This window comes from Microcaecilia unicolor, chromosome 4, assembly GCF_901765095.1.
Source record: "Microcaecilia unicolor chromosome 4, aMicUni1.1, whole genome shotgun sequence".
NCBI classification, from domain to species: domain Eukaryota; kingdom Metazoa; phylum Chordata; class Amphibia; order Gymnophiona; family Siphonopidae; genus Microcaecilia; species Microcaecilia unicolor.
Genome location: NC_044034.1, coordinates 315,662,630 through 315,682,860, shown reverse-complemented (window position 1 = coordinate 315,682,860; position 20,231 = coordinate 315,662,630). Strand labels below are relative to the sequence as shown.

The 20,231-nt window shown below is 40.9% G+C and overlaps 1 protein-coding gene across 1 annotated transcript in view; it reads right to left on the bottom strand.

The window, feature by feature from the left end:
• Positions 1-7,007: 7,007 nt before the first annotated feature.
• Positions 7,008-20,231, bottom strand: part of CDS2 (CDP-diacylglycerol synthase 2) — an 80,690-nt gene continuing 67,466 nt past the window's right edge. The window contains 4 exon segments of the mRNA XM_030199617.1: positions 7,008-9,051; positions 15,470-15,573; positions 16,739-16,858; positions 17,366-17,518. Coding sequence (XP_030055477.1) covers positions 8,919-9,051; positions 15,470-15,573; positions 16,739-16,858; positions 17,366-17,518 — 510 coding nt within the window. The 3' untranslated portion in view covers positions 7,008-8,918.

Sequence of the window (20,231 nt, the reverse complement as noted above, 5' to 3'; positions counted from 1 at the left end):
TTCTACCCACCAGTCTTATCAGGGACATAACAGCAGTAGCACACCGGATGGGGAAAAAGTACAACTCGAGTTACTCAGTTTTCAACAGATGCATCTGAAATATACTCATTTGTCAATTCTGTAGTGCTTGGCTGACTTTATGTGTTTTGCTTCTTTTCTCAATGTCTCTATTAACCCTTGAGCTGTGAGGAAACCAGCGCCTCGGTAAACACTGGTCTTGAAAGAGCTTGGTTTCTCATGGCAAAGGAAAGTCAACAATCACAGCTCAGTACTTTTCACGGCGTCAATCTGATACTGTGAGGAGAGCGCAAGAAATGTCATTCAACCCAGTGATAGACCACTTGAGGAGAGCAGTACAGTCAGGTCATATGAGAACACAGCGCTCATCAGAGCTGAATTTCACTGGACTCACCCTGCAGCAATAGAGGGTCACCACTCTGTTTTCCACACTCATAGGAAGAATAAGAATAAATATAACTGTGGCTCTCAAAAAAAGCAGCCGACACCTGTGATGTTCTCTAGTTGATCATTGCTCCAGCTTTATTAGCTGGAGAATAGATGTGAAATACACATACCATGTTAACAAGCATTATAAACACTGCTAAAAAATTATATATATATATATTTTTTTTTTTTTTTTGTGCCTAACATGCATTTTGACCACCTAAAAATATATTTTCTTTTATTTGGGGGGAAGGGGGGTTAAGAATGGGAGTTAGGATATCCAGAAAAAAAAATAAAGATTTTAAAAGCTACAAAAAAAATACATTTAAAAACATTTAAAATGCATTTCAGTGTTATTGGATCACAGCAAATACAATAAGGAAAAAATAAACTGTACATCTTCCAGTGTTCACAATGAGCATTGAAACATAAGAATCTGAAATTAATCTGTAAAGTAAAACTACATTACTGCTCAGAAATACCATATCAACTTTTCATTTACAGAAATTAACTTCATTAGCAAACAAAAATACAGAAATACATAAAATGGTGAGCCCCCTGCATGAAAAAAGTATTAATACACACACTTCCCATACTTATTCCATTTCAATCACTTATACAGCCAACAAAATCAATAAAGATTTCAAAATCCAATGTTGAAACAAGTAGGGTATAGTTATAGAAGCTGCACTGGTTCTTCAGAAAACTGGTGGCTTCTGATACCTTTTTTTGGGGGGGGGGGAGGGGGGGGACTAATAAAAGAATTATTCAAGGAAACTGCCAGCCAGAGCTTTCCGAACCACTGAAGTCTCATCTTTGACTAGCATGCCCTCAAAAGTTAGTGCACAATGGATTTGAATAATTCTTGTACTGATACCATAGGTCAGAAAGAATTAAGTCAGAAGGCAGAATTTTGATGTGTTAATGCTGTACTTGATACTCACATACTGTACTGCTTTGTGCCTTTGTTTTTTTTTAGCTGATACGAGTTAAGGAGGAGTCATCAATATGGGCTTGCTATTTTAGCACAGGGTTCCATTTTATGCAATGAAACTCTGTGCTAAAATAGCACAACTTGTGATAAAAATAACCCATCTTATGGTACCCACTTTGATAACTCCCCTCTTATGTGAGAGAGTAGGGAGGCTCTCAACCTCTTAACCTGCTTACAAGTCTTGTGGGATCTGCTTGCGGAGTCAAAGTTTAGGGAATCATGGAACGGAGAGGTTAAGTATAGTTGCATGTCTATGCTTCAAGTACTTCAGTAAGTTCTGTGTGCCAAAGAGAAATTTTCAGCAAAAATACCAGAGAGATGGATCTCGCCTGCTAATAAAGCTGGGCTCCATCATTAACCCAAGTTTTGCTTCCTATCGGAAAGCAGTTTCAGTGCGGCCACAGGACTGTGACTCCTTTGAGTATTATCACTGGAGAATGAAACAAAGTTGTTTCTCTTCCTCCACTACTCAATTCCTAGTTTGTTTCTAGTATGAGTTCTAAAAAAATATTTGGTTATACAAGCAGTGGAACAATCATGGAGTCTACCAATCCACATCAAACCAGGGGCTGGGGGGGGGGGGGGGGGGGCAGGCAGAGATACAATGTATCTTGCCCATAAGAAGAAGATGGAAAGCCCCCTTTAATGTATCAGGTCCCACCTGTGCAATCCTCTGACCACTAGATCACAACGCAGAAGAAAATGTTTGCTTGTTTTTTTTAATTACATGAACACTGTGCCATTGGTTTACCCAGCTGGTAAAGGGAAATACCAATCATCTTCTTCCACCATCTTTTCAAAGCTCTTATGCTCTTAATGTATCATAAATGTGCAACCAGTCTATTTGCCCCGGAGGTGCATTTACCAGTAATATTGTAACAGTACATACAGTTCAATGGACTGAAAAGTGTTACGAGCATAATCTAAATAATACTCATAGGCTTTTGCATTGCATGGTCAGAGGGTGCTACTACCAGGAGAAGCAGTGATGACATCACCAGAGAGACAAAATGCATTTGTGTTCCTGCTGGGCAATAAGCCATACGTGGCAAAACCTGTTCTTTCATCTCTGGTCCCTTCTCCACTCCCCATGGATCTATTTCCAGACCTTGCACTCAAAGCCCACAACAGGGACAGATTCACAGTGATGGCTGTGTCTATTGATTTTCCCTGTCCTATTGTTTCTAACCTGGGTGATGCAACTCCTAGCTGCAGACAACCCAAGCTCATTATGGAACCTTGAGCCTGCACCATGGGCCACCCATCTATTCAGAACCACATGATTTCATATATCACGTTCTGAAGCTCTGGTGTTTAAGTCACTTCTGTTGAAAAATTTATCTGGGGGCTCCCGTGCTTCACCATGCCCCCATGGAAAAATCTCCAGACCTAGCACTCAAAGCCCACACCAGGGATAAAGGACTGTTAGGGAGACTGGCACCTAAATCGACCCCTTAGAAAATAGATTAGGGCTGGTCCAAGCAGGAAGGACCCAAAATGATGGCAGGCTAGATGCCGTGAGAAAACATTCTCCTAATCTCCTGTTCAAAATGTTTTCTATTCCCAATATGGGCAAGAAAAGAAAAGGCAAACAACAGAGTGTCAGTACCTCAGCTGCGTTACCACCTCTTGAGCAGACGGACAGCTTTGTTTTCCAGCCTAAAGAGCAGCTCAACTTGCTCCAGGCAGCTTGCTTGAAACACCACAGACAGAGGGAGGTTTGGTGGAGTCTCTTTAGGGCAACATCACCTTAAGCGCATGGCTCTGGTAAATCCGCAAGGAAGACTTATACAACATCTTTCTATGGGCACTGGAAGAGAGTTTATGGCTCCTGAAATGAAGGCACCCACACTGACTCCACCCACTGAGGTGGTTATGGAAGGGAGGATCACAATGATCCAGTCCCCACATGGTCAAGAGTCTTTCACTGTCCTGTGGACCCGACCAAAGTGACCTAAGGTGCAGGTTTGGCAATTTACTCAATGCCTGGCGCTCATTCTCTAGTGTTAGTAAGGTCAACGATGGTTAAGACCTAAGACTTTCTCACTTGAAGCTTTGTGGAATGGAATAATGAATTTGGAGAAATCACTATTTGGGAAAATTGCTTGTTTGGTAGAAAAAGTGGATAATTATGCTCAATAAGATAGTTTGAAAACTATGGTTATGGATATTAAATGGAACATAGTGAAATTTGAAAATAATGTGAAATATTCAAGAAAAGGAATCTACATTTGTATAAGATCTGACTTTGATGAAAATGCTAACAGATGCTGCAAATTTAGGTTTGTAAATTTTCCTCAAGTACCTACTATTTCAGCTATGGAAATGTATAAAAGAATTTAGTCACCATTGTCATTAAGGTTCCTAAGGAGTCATTACCACCACTAGTGAAAGCTTATTTGCCACAAGCAAAGAAAACTTCTGTGGATATGTATAGCTTAGAATTGACAGAATATCATGTGGTTTCTACCAAGTTAACTTCTGCAATGTAACTGGATAGGGACTAGCTCCTTAAATTATATTTTAGGGCTAAAGATATTATATAAATGACCTCTGAAGTTAGTATTTACCCTGATATTATTAAAGATACGAAAAAAAGGAGAAGGCAGCTCCTATTGCTTTGGTCTGCTGCTGATAAACTATGGGGGGGGGGGGGACTTTTTTTTTTAAGCTTTCCCTGTAAATGTTTAGTTAATATCAAGAGGTTCGGTATATTTTTGCCTCATTTGTAAGCTCAAATCTTTGGGAATCAAGCTCCTGTTGTACCATCATTAGCATCCTAGGGGCACATATAGAAATGGCTGAACCTCCTAATGATTAAGACGAAGGTATCAGTGTATGCGCTAAGAAGATTTAAATGGCTGCTTTTTAGCTCATTTCTACTTGAATTTTCCCTCTTGAATTGTGGTATGAGTCCTCCCGATACTGTGGGCTAACCTACTCTCATGAAGGCCTGTACCTTTTCCTTGGTTTAATGGTGTTTTATAATTTACCTCTTCATCTAAGAGTCTTGATTTCTGTAACAAATTGGCTGCTTATGTTAATTTTGTTTAAATTTAATTAAAAAGGCTAAGTACAAACACTGGACAGCTAAAAGGGTGGTTAGGGTAAAGGGAAAAAAAAAAAAAGAGGCTCTTAATACTTATTTTTTTGGCATTAGGCACATAACTAAGGTGCTTAAATTTAGGTAAATGAATTGCAGGCCTAAATTAAGTCAACTTTTCAGCAAGAAACTTGCTCACCTTAGGTCGTTAAAACTGACCCCACAGTGCTAAATCATCAAACTTAGTTATTCCTAATCCTAATGGGTCCCAAAGATTTCTATAGCTTTTCCTGGCTCCTCCCATCTCCAATAACACTAGATTAAATTGCCCTTGGCCAAGAGCCGAAACATCCCATAAACCTACAAAGCCATGCAGTTCAAAACCAATAAGTTCCCAAACCCAAGGCAATGCTGAAAAACATTTCCTTATCAAGCACAGTGCCCTGCATACATGTTATTTTCAGGTGAAAAACTAAATATGCATTTAGCAGGATGAGTCAAATACCCTCCTCCTCCTCCAAGAATTAAAAAAAAAAAAAAGTTGCCCTTATTTCTGGCTTAATGAATTTGTAACAGGATTTGCCTCTGACCTTTCCAGGACATCAGTGGAATGGATTCAGCAGAGTTAAGCAGAAATGTTCTCTCTCAAAACCTAGCAGCCCTCCCTCCTCCCCTCTCCATGCCAAGCTTCACCCTGACTTCTGAAGAGAGTGGGGGGGCAGAATTCAGCTTGACCTGCATTGTGCAATTTAAATATTACTGCATAACATTTTACATTCTTTATAAATAACTAGTAAAAAAGTCCAGTTTCTCACACAAATGAAACGGGGTGCTAGCAAGGTTATCATGTAATGGCGATTATGTTTCTAAGGGAACTGTTAGGAGAAATGTTCTGTCATGATAAGAAATAATTGGGAAGGGTGTATAATGAGTAATATGCTCCAGGGGTACAAGATACGGATTGTTTTATCTATGTTTTTTTTTGTTTTAATCTTTCTTTTTTTGTGATTTTTATTTATAGTATTTTTTAACAGATAAAATGTATGCAGACTCCATCCATGTCCAGCATTTCTCCTCTCTTCCCTCCCCTCAATCCATGTCCAGCATTTCTCCTCTCTTCCCTCCCCTCCATCCATGTGCATCTCCTTCCTGACTTCCCTCCCCTCCATCCATCTATGTCCAGCAACTCTCCATTATCCCCTGCCATCTCCTCCATCCACCCTTATCCAGCAAATTTCCTGTCTCCCCTACCCCTCAATTCATCCATGTTCAGCAATTCTCCTCTCTCCCCTGCCCTCCCCTCCATCCATGGCCAGGAACTCTCCATTCTCTCCTGCCCTCTCCTCCATCCACCCATATCCAGCAAATTTCCTCTCTCCCCTGCCCTCCCTTCCATCCATCCATGTCCAGCAACTCTCCATTCTCCCCTGCCCTCTCCTCCATCCATCCATATCCAGCAAATTTGCTCTCTCCTGCCACCTCCATCCATCCATGTCCAGCAATTCTCCTCTCTCCCCTGCCCTTCCCTCCTGTCCAGCGATCTCTTCTCTCCCCCTGCCCTCCCCTACTCTCCTGTCCAGCGATCTCTTCTCACCCTGCCCTCCTCTCCAATTCTAGCCATCTCTTCTCTCCCCCTGCCCCTCCCATCCATGTCCAGCGATTCTCCCTGCCCTCCCTCAGCTCCCTGACAGCCCTCCTCTCCGTTCCTTCCTTCCCCCCCACGCGCACGCGTTTAACCCTTTTACTTTCAGGTGCAGCGATGGCAGTGAAGAGGACACCACAGCTTCTCCCTTCCCTCACACAGTGTCCTGCCCTCGTGGAAACAAAGAATGCATCATCGCAGAAGGCGGGACACTGTGTGAGGGAAGGGAGAAGCTGGAGGCGAGCCCGCTGTGTTGTCCTCTTCACTGCCGTCGCTGCGCCTGAAAGTAAAAGGATTAAACACGCGCAAGGGGGGGAGGAACGGAGAAGAGGGCTGTCGATCGGGGAGCTGAGGGCGGGAAGGAGCAGGGCGACCATCTGAGAGCTGCCTACCTGCCTGGCAGCCAGGGGAAGGTCACGGTTGGGTTAGGAAGGCTTAGCCTCCCCAAGCCTCTTATACGGAGTGCCTATGACTGTCCTCCCAACCCATTCATGTCCATCAATTCTCCTCTGCCCTTCCTCCCTCCATCCCTTCGCTGTCCTGCGATTCTCTCCTCCTGACATCTCGCTTCCAGCGTTCCCTTCCCCCTCATTGTTCCGCCCTCTGATGTTTTACTACTGTTTTATTAAAATTCTATTAACTTTGTATATCAAATTACTATGTAAGCCCCATTGAGCCTGCATTATGTGGGAAAGCGCGGGGTACAAATATAATAATAATAATAATAATTACGTTTTGACATGAGGGTGGGGCAATGAGTGGGAGTGGATGTTACAAACCCAGGCATCCACACGTAGAACGTTGGAGGTGCAAATTATTATATAGGATATTTCATGCTTAAAAATAATTATACTGCAAAGTGTGCATCCAGAACAGCTTTGAGATTTTTTTTTTGGAGAGAGGGTGTTGGTTTTTTATTTTTGTTTTCTTTTTTAAATAAAACAATAATTTCTTTAAATGGCGTTTAGCTGCTTTACACAATAGCTTTCTAACACCGCCTTTTCCCTATTTGCATTCCTTCATCATGTATGGCATTAAAACGTACAGCAATAAGAACAGTTCTTTTAACAAGCAAGAAAAGAAAAAAAAGCTATTCTCATATTGAAAACCTATACTTGATCGATTTAATGTGGGGGAGTTTGTGCAAGGTGTAAAAAGGCCTGCAGGGTTTTGGGGGTGTGCAGGTGCTTTGCTGGGAAAATGTTATATGGCTGGTTTCCTAGTCAATCTACGCTCGACACATGTATGTTCCTAATGAGACTAAAATGTGTATTTATATAGATATATACACACCTGTAACTATAGTATCTAATGAACATAACAAGATTAGTACACACTGACAAAGAGACATGTAGGGAGAAATTTTATAAGGGATTTGAGCTTACAGAATAGCATTTTACATGCTCAAGTAGGGCTCTTATAAAACTACCCAGAGATATACGTGCTTAAAAGGTAGGCACGCAGAAACATAGGGCCAAATTCTATATATTGCGCCTGAAAAATCGGTGCCGATTAAAGGCACGCTTAGTGTGATTCCATAAAGAGTGCGCACAACTCAACTGAACAAGCTAGTCAGCACTGATAATTGGAAGGTATCAATTATTAGCACTAATTGGCAATAATTAGGATTTAGGCGCATATCTGATTCTATAACAGACTGCACATAAATCCTATTGCGCATAACAATTTGGGGGTGTTAGGGGCATCCCTGGATTTTATGCGCATTGATAAAGAATCACGCGTACGCACGCCTAACTTGGGCACCAGTATTTAGGCCTGCTTATAGGCTTATAAAGGGAACATACTCAGTGGCACAGCTAGGTGGGGCACCAAGGGAGCAACCACTCCCCCAAACAGACTTTGGATGGCGACAGCACCTATTTCTCAGTCGGTCCATCGCATTTACACGATGCGCGTGCCTCTCCGCTCCCCCTGGTTTCACAACCTGGCTACACTTCTGAGCATACTCGTTACAGAATCATGCTAAGCGCGTCACATTATCAGCGCCTATGACGCTACTTCTAGAATTAAACCATAGTGCCTACCCTTATGTGACATATGCCTTGGCACTCCCAAAGGGAACAGAATAAAATACACATATATGCGCCTTTTCTTAGTGGCACATATATACACAAATACAATCACACCTGCCTTGAAGTAGGAATAAGATGTGCAATCTACTTTCCTTGGGATAATTTTATGAAGGTACATAACAGTACATGTTGTCCTCGTGATGGTGTGCCTTTCTGCCCAGACACGCTGTTACTAAGTTATCCTCTTTGTGGAAAATGAGGAACCCAAAAAGGAAGGACGACTGACAATACCTCACACAAAGCCAAGACCCAAAGTACCATTTCTCAAGGTCACCTTCACTGCTTAAAGGCAGAGAGAAAAAAACAATGAGAAATATTTTTCCGCTATAAAATGAAATGTCAGTCTGGGTGGATATCAAACAAACACACTTGAAAAACATTAAAAAAAAAAGAAGACTAGCGCTGGATGTACTGTCCCACTAAAGGGAAAGGGAAAAGCTGACTTTTGACAGCAACAGTTTATTCCCTTTTTCAGCCACACGATCTGTTGAAAACTAAATCAGATATTCTGTAAGAAACCTTAGATTTCATAAATATATACAAATTATATATATATATATGCAAGTGTGTAAAAATAGAAAAGACACCAAAAAAGCAAACATTTTACAAAGAAAAAGGTGGTAAAATGATGCGCTAGTCATTTAAGGGCAGGCATCTTGCCTTTTGCCTTTGTCCAAGGTAGAGGTCCTGCGGCCTGAATTTTCACGCCTCTTCACTGCTGACTGACAGCATTCCTTTGTCAACCAGATGCGCTTTTAATGTGTTGAAAATATGTATCTGCTGATCTGGCCGCAGAGTGAGAAGCTGTTGGATCAACTTGCTTGGATTAGGACCCCTGAAAGAACACAGAACCGTTATCAGGGTCATCCTATTGATGTGACCTTCCAAAAAAAAAAAAAAAAAGCATATTGGTTGTTGTCTGGAGAATTCTTCATCTGTCCAATTATAAGAAGATCTCACAAGTTGAAAACAATACAATGGGAATTTAATTTTCAATGAAAGGAACTTACAGCATTACAGCACTAATGTTATTTGTGGTGAACAGCAGGTCCATAACAGGATTGAGCAGAAGACAAACTTCAATGCCCTCCTGGTCACAGCCTCAGTCCAAGTCTGATTCAAGTTCTGCCTGAGTGACCTTTCTCCACTAAGGCACTCTTTCCATTGTGCTGGGGTGTTTTTTTTTGTTTTGTTTTTTAAATAGCCTGGAATATAACAAATACCTGCCTGATCCACGGCAGTTCCTTCAGTGCATCAGTAATACTTCCACAACAACATACAGTCAGAAACATTCTAATTACCCTTCTCCTCTCTCCTCCTACCCCAACTTTTTAAAATCCTTCTTCCACAAATTTATGAGCAATCTCCCCCACACTCCCATCCCCTGCACTGGGAATGACCTATTGTGGTTCCTTTCATACCAGTTAATGTATGGCAGATGTTTTTGATATAATACTTTTAATGTTTCAACGTTGCATTGTGGTCGGCCTAGACATACAATACACATGCCAAATTCTTCAGCAGACCATCCCCCTTGGGGGGGGGGGGGCTTCTGCTTGGCTGCTGCTAAGGCCACTTTCACTGCAATACAGCAGGACCCTACTAGTACCATTTCCCTTATTTGTCCTGTTTGTTTGTCCTGATTAGATTGTAAGCTCTTTCAAGCAGGGACTGTCTCTTCATGTTAAGTGTTCAGCGCTGTGTATGTCTAGTAGCGCTACAGAAATGGTAAGTAGTAGTAGTACCAGCATTCAAGAATCCAATCACTGGTTTGTTCAACAGGTAGAGATAGGAGTTTGATATATTTTCCCCAAGGGTTTCCTCCATAATGGTAAATGCTCACACTACCTCTGAATTTTGGAGCAACTCCACCATATGTGTAGCAGTGTTCCTTTCTCTCCACACTACCTCCAGTGCCCATTAGAGTAGATTTTATGACAGTCATTTAGGTGTATAGTAGCACCTAAATAAAGACCTTGTATCTGTTCTCTATTAGTGCGGTTGATACAAAATGCTTTTAGGTTTTTTCATAAATCTGATTCTGTTCAACTCAGGAGATGTTCCAAGTTTTTTTCTTTCTACTCTACTAAATGTTTAGGGTTTCTTTTTTTGCTGGGTTTCTACTAACTTCTACAGTACTGTGATCCCCCGCCTTTCCTCTTCGCCACCTTTAACATATTTTCAAAAAGGCATGTAATCTTTCTCAATCATTCCAAACCTTAGCTGCCCCAATTAAATGACTCAGTGGAATATACAAAAACTGATTGGTCTCACTCAACTGAAACATCTTCACAAAGATCTGTAAAATGTTAGTATCCTTCTCCTCTTTCACCAACTTCCCAAAGTAATGTAACCCATTTGCTTCCCACATCTGGAATGCTCTCTGGCACTCCCTGGGGGGGAAATTCCAGGTTATTCCTAATAGGAGCCAATCTTGACTAGTATTTACTTCCCAATAATAGATACCAATACTTTTTACACAACTCTCCTGTCACCTTCATTTATGGACTCCCTCCTACATGTATGTTTCCCTTTCCCTCATGCAATCCGAGGTATCCCTCTCCAACTGTATTCTACCTCCATCCACTCTTTTTGGGGAACTATAAAGGCCTTTAACTACACCACCACATAATATCTTAACGTTCAAGACAGGTAGACACCCTTTCTCTTTGTACAGAAATATTACCCTCCTCTGCAACCCTAACAAGCACTTGTCATGAATAAAGTCAAAGATCTTCCAGTGCAGCAATTGGAACATATGGCCAGGAACTACTTAGGAGCACTTGATTAAATGTAGAAACTTTGAGAGGGTCATCATTTTTACAGATGCTACTTGCCCTAACCAGCTTAGACATTCTCTCTACCTTCTTAGTCATTTCTCCAACGAGCATGTCAAAGTTTAGCTTATATAAATGAGTCCCTCCCCCACCCACCCAACAGCAATATTGAACATGGCCTCTGGCCCACCAGAAAGGACATCTAACTTGAAGACTATGCCCTTACTCAGCTCCCACATTTGCATTTCAGAATTTCTGACTTGGTCATATTGGCTTTGAAACACAAGCTCCTCCAACACTTCCATCACTGTTATAGAGAGGTAGATGGGCTTATCAAGGTGAACAAATCCTCATCTGCAAATGATGATATCTTGTATCCCTTTGCCCAGTCTCCATCCCCCATATATCAGTACAGTCCCTCACTTTCTGGACCAACAGCTCCAACACCAGCTCAAAGAGCCAAGGACACAGAGGGCATTTTTGCCTTTTCCTATGCAACAACAAAAAAGTATCTGAATAGTCTCCATTAACTCAAAGACATCCCTGGGGGGGGGGGGGGGATTCTTTTTAATATATTACCTGAATACATCCTACCCATTTCTCACCCATCTCAAACCTCTCCAAAGCTTTAAACATGTAGAGCTGAAACATTCTTTTCTGCATCTACTGATAGAATCAATATTGGATGGGGTTTTTGGGCAATCAAGTTCAAAACTCTCCTGTTATTATCAAAGGTCAGCCTCCCAGCAACAAAATCAGTTTGGTCTGAGTGAACAAACCATAGAAGAAGCTACAAGATCCTCAATCACCAACACAGATGTTGGTAGATATGATCTTTGCCTACTTTCAAAATGACCCAGATCCCTGCTAACTTCATGGTCTTTAGTATCTCTCCCCCCACTTCCACATAGTTGAAGATTTTATTTTTAAGTTTATTGTGGACTTAATAGGTCACCCTTCTGACATCTCCAAACAAAGTGGTTTACAAAACAAACAAAAAGATTTAAAGAAAGGAGCTACAAATGCTTACAGGAAAGAACAGAAACAGGAGGAAACAGAGGAGATGGTGTCAGGTCACCTATGCTCAATGTCCAGGGGACGCTCAAGAAATTTAGAAAATAAATGGTCTTTCAATAAAGCCCTAACACTCTGTGTTTTTCAATAAATCCTTACCCTGTTTGTCCCTTATCGTCAAAGCACAGTTCCTAGCTTCTTCATCTTGGATTTATGAGCCAGTAACTGACTCCCTTTACTTCCAGATTCCAAATGTCTTTCTTTTAAGCCATTAAGAGCATGGTGTATCTGATCTAGTTGAAGGGTCTGGAGTTTACCCTTTGTTGACTCTAGCCTCTATAATATATTCATTGTCCCCATTCCCTGTATGTGAGATTTTAACACAAGAACAGCCATACTGGGTCAGACCAATAGTCCATCTAGCCCAGTACCCTGTGTCTAACAGTGGCCAATCCAGGTCACAAGTACCTGGCAGAAACCCAAATAGAAGCAACATTCCATGCTACCAATCCCAGGGCAAGCAGTAGCTTCCCCATGTCTGTCTCCATAGCAGGCTGTGGACTTTTCCTCCAGGAAGTTGTCCAAGACTTTTTAAAACCCAGATACGATAGCTGCTGTAACTACATCCTCTGGCAAAGAGTTCTAGAACTTAACTATTCGTTGAGTGAAAAAATATTTCCTCCTGTTTGTTTTAAAAGTATATCCATGTAACTTCATTGAGTGTCCCCTAATCTTTGTACTTTTTGAAAGAGCAAAATAAATAAATAAATAAATAATTGATTCACTTCTACTCATTCTAAACTACTCACAATTTTGTTTATCTCAATCATCTCCCCACAGTCGCCTCTTTTCCAAGCTGAAGAGCCCTAACCTCTTTAGCCTTTCCTCATATGAGAGGAGTTCTACCCCCTTTATCATTCTGGTCACCCTTCTAATTCTATAGTATCTTTTTTGAGATACAGCAACCAGAACTGAATGCAAGACTCAAGGTGAGGTCGAACCATGGAGTAATACACAGGTATTATAATATTCTCAGTGTTTCCCGCCGCTAAACACTGGGCAGAAGATTTCAGCGTATTGTCTACAATACCACCTAGATCTTTTTCTTGGGTACTGACCCTGAAGGTGGACCCTGGCATCAAGTAACAATGATTCAGATTATTCTTCCCAATGTGCATCACTTTGCATTTCTCCACATTAAATTTCATCTGCCATTTGGATGCCCAGTCTTCCAATTTCCTAAGATCTTCCTGCAAAAGCTTTTTGGCAGTTTTTACAGATAGCGTCTGGCTTGACCGAATTAACGCTCAGCAGTTGCTGGCAATTTACTTAGACTGTCTGAATATTCCTGCTCATATATTGTGAAGACACACTCTGACCCCTGAGGCAGGCACGGCCCGTGTCGGGTCTTTTTCACAATAAAGGATAGCCATTGTCTCTTTCTTGAAAGCCCAGTGTTGCTTTTTCTTGTTTATGTTGTATGCTCTATTACCCTCTCTTTTGTGATTGCGTCTTCATATTTTTAGCCTTCTTTATCAATGCTTTGCATCTAGCTTGACAGTGCTTTTGTTGCTTCTTACTTTCTTCATTTGGGTCCTTTTTCCATTCTTTGAAGGACATTCTTTTGGCTCTAATAGCCTCTTTCACTTCACCTTTTAACCATGCTGGCTATTGTTTTCTCTTTTTTCCACCTTTATAAATACATGGAATGCATCTGGTCTGGGCTTCCAAGATGGTATTTTTAAACGTCCATGCCTGATTTAATGTCCTAACCTTTGCAACCGATCCTTTTAGCTTCTTTTTTCCTCATTTTATCATAGTAACCCTTTCGAAAATTAAATGCTGCTACAGTAGATTTTCTTTGTGGCTTCATTCCAGATAGTAGCTCAAACTTGATCATGTTATGTTCACCATTTCCCAGTGGACCCAACACCGTTACCTCTCGTACTATGCACTGCGCTCCACCAAGGACTAGATCTAAAATGACGCCCCCTCTTGTCAGTTCCTGGGCCAGTTGCTCCAAGAAGCAATCATTTATTACATCTAGAAATTTTATCTCCCTGGTGCTCCCTGATGTAACATTTATCCAGTAAGTGCTGGTGTAATTGAAATGACACATTATCATATTGTTGCCCAATTTGCCAGCTTTCCTAATTTCTGTAAACATTTCTTCATCTGTCTGTTCGTTCTGTCCTGGCGGACGGTAGTACAGCCCTACAAGAATACTCCTTCCCTTCATACATGGATTTCTATCGATAATTATTCCACGCTGCTATCCATTTCATGTAGAAGGTTTACTTTGCTTGACTCAATTTCCCTCTAACTCCAATTTGATCTCCTCTATCACTGTAATATAATTTGTACCCTGTTAACACAGTGTCCCATTGAGTGCCTGTTACATCTACCTCATCATTTAGTGATATATATTCTAACTCTCCCAACTTATTTTTTAGGCTTCCAGCATTTGTATACAGGCACTTCAAATTCTGTTTTATCCTTGCATCTACAAGCTGCTTTGAAGTTGATGACAATAATTTGCATCCTTTACTCTGTTCTCCCATTAGACACTCCTGGCTTTCTTTCACCATTATTGAAACCTCTCTATTGAGATTCCATAAAATTCCTGTTTCAATAGTATCCTTCAAGGATACTCCACACCAAACCATGTGCTCCTGGGTGACTGTTGGCTCCCCCCCCTCCCGATTTTAGTTTAAATGCCACTCTAGCTCCTTTTTAAAAGTTAGCGCCAGCAGCCTGGTTCCATCCCAGTTAAGGTGGAATTCATCCTTTCAGTATAGGCTCCCCCATTCCCAAAATGTTGCCCAGTTCCTAACAAATCTAAATCCCTCATCTCTGCACCATCATCTCAACCATATATTGAAACTTCAGAGCTCTGCCTGCCTCTTGGGTCCTGCACTTGAAATGAGCAGCATTTCTGAAAATGCTATCCTGAAGGATCTGGATTTCAGCTTTCTACCTAAGAGCTTAAATTTGGCTTCCAAATTCTAACTCTGAATCTCTTGATTGAGCTGCTCCTACTCTCACCCTCTCTTTTTCTGAGGCATTACCACTGTCAATTTTTCTGTTAGGACTGCCTTAAGACACACCTAGACTACCCCAGGGTATGGTCCCAAATATCATTAAAAACTCTATATCTTCAGGTTTCTTTCTACCTGGAGGACTACCTGGGGATCTTCCCATAGGTTATCAGCAAGTCTCCAACAGCATATTACTGTCTCCTCAGGCACTTTCTTCCAATATAGCCAGACTGGGGTGTGGTCTGGCCATGTTATGCTTCTATTTGCACCTACCCTATACTCTCCATTAAGGATTCCCCTCCTAGCACATGTGTCTGATTTTTAACTATGTTATTCGCTGTGTTTTAATATGTGCATGTCAGATAGTTCATCCACAAAATATGAGTGGCAGACTTTCAGCAAGGAAAGAAGGAAAGTGGCTTACCTGATAAAACTAGCAATGTACACATTCACAAAAGTGGCCATCAAATACTGGCAGTCAAAGCGGTCCATAATACCCCCATGTCCTGGGATCGTGTTAGCAAAATCCTACCAAATCAAAGAAAAGTTAATCAGCCTCTTATATTTCTGTCCACAAGCAGGTCTGTACAATCTGGCCAGAATTTGTTCTTCATCTCTTTCCCACCCTTGCCCCCCCCCCCCCCCACATGCATACATACAAAACGCAGCACAGGAGACAGGTCACTCCTAAACCAGCAGCAAAAGCCAAAGTTGCATATACTAGAAACAATTCACCAATATTTTTTGTTGTTCTTTTAATGCACAAGGAGCTTCAATCAGTAAGATAAATTGGAAGAAAAGGATTTTCACATCTCATCATGGTGACACACACTTCCTGAACTCGCCACCGTTGCTATAAGCTGCAGTGAGGTGCATATATACTATACAGTGATTTTGCCCATCCTTGCAGGAAAGCAATACTTGCTGTGGCATTCTTATCCCCAAATAAAGCAGCTTTACAGTTGCTGAAATGCTTCACAGACTAAAATTTCCAGCCAGGAACTTCAACAATTCAAATATGTGGACCTGCAACATAGTGGGAATCTACCATGGAGTTAAAGCCACAGCTCCCCTCAGCCATATCACAATGACCTTCTGGCATGGCAGCAAACACATTCCTCATTGCTGCTTTGACAGGCATGTGCTGAAGATCAGTACAGCAATGTGCACAAATTTAATTAAGATTGAGTCCTTTTACAAAGGCTCGCTGGCGTTTTTTAGCGTGTGCACTAAACGCTAGAGACGCCCATATATTCCTATGGGCGTCTCTATAGTGTTTAGCGCACATGCTAAAAAACGCTTTGTAAGAGGACCCCTAAGTAAACCAGGAACAGTCAGATTCAACTGCACAAACTGTGATCTAAGCATGTTTTCAGCAGTGGTGCCTCAATGGTTTGGTTTTTTTAGGACACTGTAATAACTACACCATGTGCATGCATGCCAAGATCTCCCAGGAAAAGACTGCAGAAGGTGTTGTTACCATCAGCAAAGCACAGTGAGCTACCTGGGATAGTGGCTGTGCTGCGATAATGTGCACGAACCTGGAGCGCGTGCTCTGCAACAATGCTCAAAGACTAGACAGCTCCTGTAAGCCAGCACTTGTACAGCCAAGAAGCTGTTAGCTATGTGATTGCTTCTACAGGACTCTCAGATTTATGCTCTAACATCACTCTAAATGAAGAGACATTTATACCTTGATTTTGAAAGCCCTCTTGAATCCACTGGCAAAGAATCCTCCAAAGGGACCGATAAGGGAAGCAAAGGTGGACAAAGCAATGCTATGGATCTGAAAAGGATACATATGAACAGTCTTCTGCAGGAAAAGGGAAAGAAAACAAAAAGTGATTATTCCAATAGCTGGGGGGTTAATATTTTTATCAGTTGGTCTGGTATATAATACTGATCCTTAAGAACACCACCAAAAATATGCAATTTATTCCGGCTGTTACACCAAAGATATCTTGTGAATAATTATCATATGCACCTTGAAAAGCAGAAAGGGCTGTGATCTTCAATGACCAGAGTTTTGCACCCTTGCTTCAGTTTCTCTCTGATCATCAGCAAGGCCACTTGATCCCACCAACTATGCCTGGTTGAAACATCAGGATAGCACAGTGCTGAAGTTTACATCCAACATGCATTAAAGAGAGAAAAGCTGCACTTGTATGCTTGAAATTCTGTCAGATTCCAGAGTGTGTCAGCTTCCACAGTCACAAAATAGGGCTAGATAGAACCTCCATAGCTCATGCAGCCTACTAGTGAATAAGTGACAGGGGAAATAAAACATATGCACAAACGTGATTCTATCCTGGTCTCCTACCCAGACAAAGATGGACTGGATCACACTAGGAATGTGGTATTCTTGCAGCTGAAAAAGCTCCGAAGGTTCGCAGTCCACTGTGAAGCGATTGGTGTCATTGTTAAACTCCACGGGGCAGACAAAGCAGCTGTACCCAGCCATCACGTATGATAACTGCAAAGTGAAAACAGCAGAAATTAAAAATGTATGCAGAGAACCCCCCCCCACCCCCCCAAAAAAAGACTTAACAATCCAACCTATCCCAATCTTCCTCATTAAAAGGCAATTTGATTATCCTAAATAATGCATGTTTGCCTTCTGAGTACCAGGGCTCTGAAGTGCCATCCTTCAAAAGACCACAAGCAGATTTGGTTTTCAGGATATCCACACTATTCATGATATATTTACATAAGTTGAACAAAGACAGGCTAATCTACATTATTCAGTTGCCCTGAAAATGAGACCCATTTATGACTTTTGAGAACCATAGTTGAAGAGCATGTACTGTGACATAACATAATGGTATTTATTTATCAATGTATTTATACCCCACATTATCTCCACAAACATACAGGTTCAATGTGGCTTACAAAACCAAAGAGAGAGAGAGAGACCTCTGGGTGATATCAGATACAAATTAGAATTGAAGAGCAAAAGTGCAAGAAAGAAAAGACACTTTACATAGAACATTACAAAAGAATGGGTCCAACCAGAATCCACGTTTGCATGCTTGCAGGGGTTGTAGTCCTACATAGGTCCTGTTGAAAATGTTATATACTGCTGTAACCAAGAAATTCTAAGCAGTTCACAAATCAGAAAAGAAACCGGGACAAACTCCCAGTAATTACAAAATCTGACTAATTAAACAAATAAATCTCTAAATAACAAATTTCTAGAAAGAGCAAGGTTTTAAGATTCCTCCTGAACAAAGGATAAGTATGGAATTGAATAAAACATGCTGAAATTTCTTGCCAAAATTTAGGAGCTTGGTATGCTAACAGCAGTTCATGAATTTTCAGTCTCTTATAACCTTTAACAGAAGGAAAACTAAGAGGGGAGTTATTAATCCTTATCCTCCTCGACCTATCCGCCACTTTTGACACTGTCAATCACAACTTACTTCTCGCCACACTGTCCTCACTTGGGTTCCAGAGCTCTGTCCTCTCCTGGTTCTCCTCTTATCTCTCCCACCGTACCTTCAGAGTACATTCTCAGGGTTCTTCCTTCACCCCCATCCCGCTCTCTGTTGGAGTTCCTCAGGGATCTGTCCTTGGACCCCTTCTTTTCTCAATCTACACCTCCTCCTTGAGTTCCCTAATCTCCTCCCATGGGTTCCAATATCATCTTTATGCTGATGACACCCAGCTTTATCTCTCCACACCAGACATCATTTGGTTCCTAGGAAGTGGTCTGCAGAGTGGACAGTTTTGTAGATCACTTTTTTGCAATTTGGGAGGTGTAGTCTGAGATAGTTTCTTGCCTCATATTTAGTGTTTCTTTGAGGTAAGTTTATTAATGGTACCGTATAGTCTGGAGCTGTGCCATTTAGTATTTAAGTTTGCATGTTTTTTTAAATTTAAAATCCTAAATGGAGGCTGTCCTGAGTATATGCTGGATATTTTCAGTTCACTGCTTAGTCTAGGAAGAGGAAAATTATTAATCTCTTCCTGGACTAAGCAGTGAACTGAAAATTATCCAGCATATACTCAGGACAGCCTCCATCTAGGATTTTAAATTTAAAAAACAAGCAAACTTAAATACTAAATGGCACAGCCCCAGACTATACGGTACCATTAATAAACTTACCTCAAAGAAACACTAATATGAGGCAAGAAACTATCTCAGACTACACCTCCCAAATTGCAAAAAAGTGATCTACAAACTGTCCACCCTGCAGACCACTTACCTAGGAACCAAATGGTGGAACTCCTTACCACCCAAATATAAGAAATATAAAGGAATATACCAGATTTCGCAAAATCTTCAAATCATTCCTATTGAAACAAACCCTCGCAAAGAACAACCATATCTCAAAATATTAATTACCTGAATTGGTTATTACTCTATTTTACCATTAACTTTCTCTTTGCTTCATATGTACAATCTCATTCATAATAGATTTCCTAAATGTTAAATATCCATAGCTATCCCAGTTTGTTTATGATATTGTATTGTAAAATTGGATTCTTACAACAAACTACTTTCTTATGCATTATTCTTTGTAAGTATCCTATACTGTTTATTGTAAAACACAATGAACTCAAATTGATTTGGGATAATGTGGGATATAAATGTCACAAATAAAATCCCAGCTTCTATGGGGAGCCAATACAATCTTACAAAATAGAGTCCTATCTGATTTTCTTTAAGAGAAAAATCAGACGAACCACGGTGTTCTGCATTGTCTGAACCCTTTTTAGCTTTTGTTGCAAACTATCCAGAAACATAGATTGTAATAGCCCAACTTTGACAAATATCAGTGACTGAACCAAAAGTATAAATCTATCTAATTCAAAGAAACACCTTACCCGTCTCAATTTTCTAAGCAAACAAAAAAGACATGATAGAGGTATATAAAATAATGAGTGGAGTGGAACAGGTGGATGTGAAGCGTCTGTTCACGCTTTCCAAAAATACTAGGACTAGGGGGCATGCGATGAAACTACAGTGTAGTAAATTTAAAACAAATCGGAGAAACATTTTCTTCACCCAACGCATAATTGAACTCTGGAATTCGTTGCCGGAGAACGTGGTGAAGGCGATTAGTTTGGCAGAGTTTAAAAAGGGGTTAGACGGTTTCCTAAAGGACAAGCCCATAAACCACTACTAAATGGACTTGGGAAAAATCCACAATTCCAGGAATAATATGTATAGAATGTTTGTACTT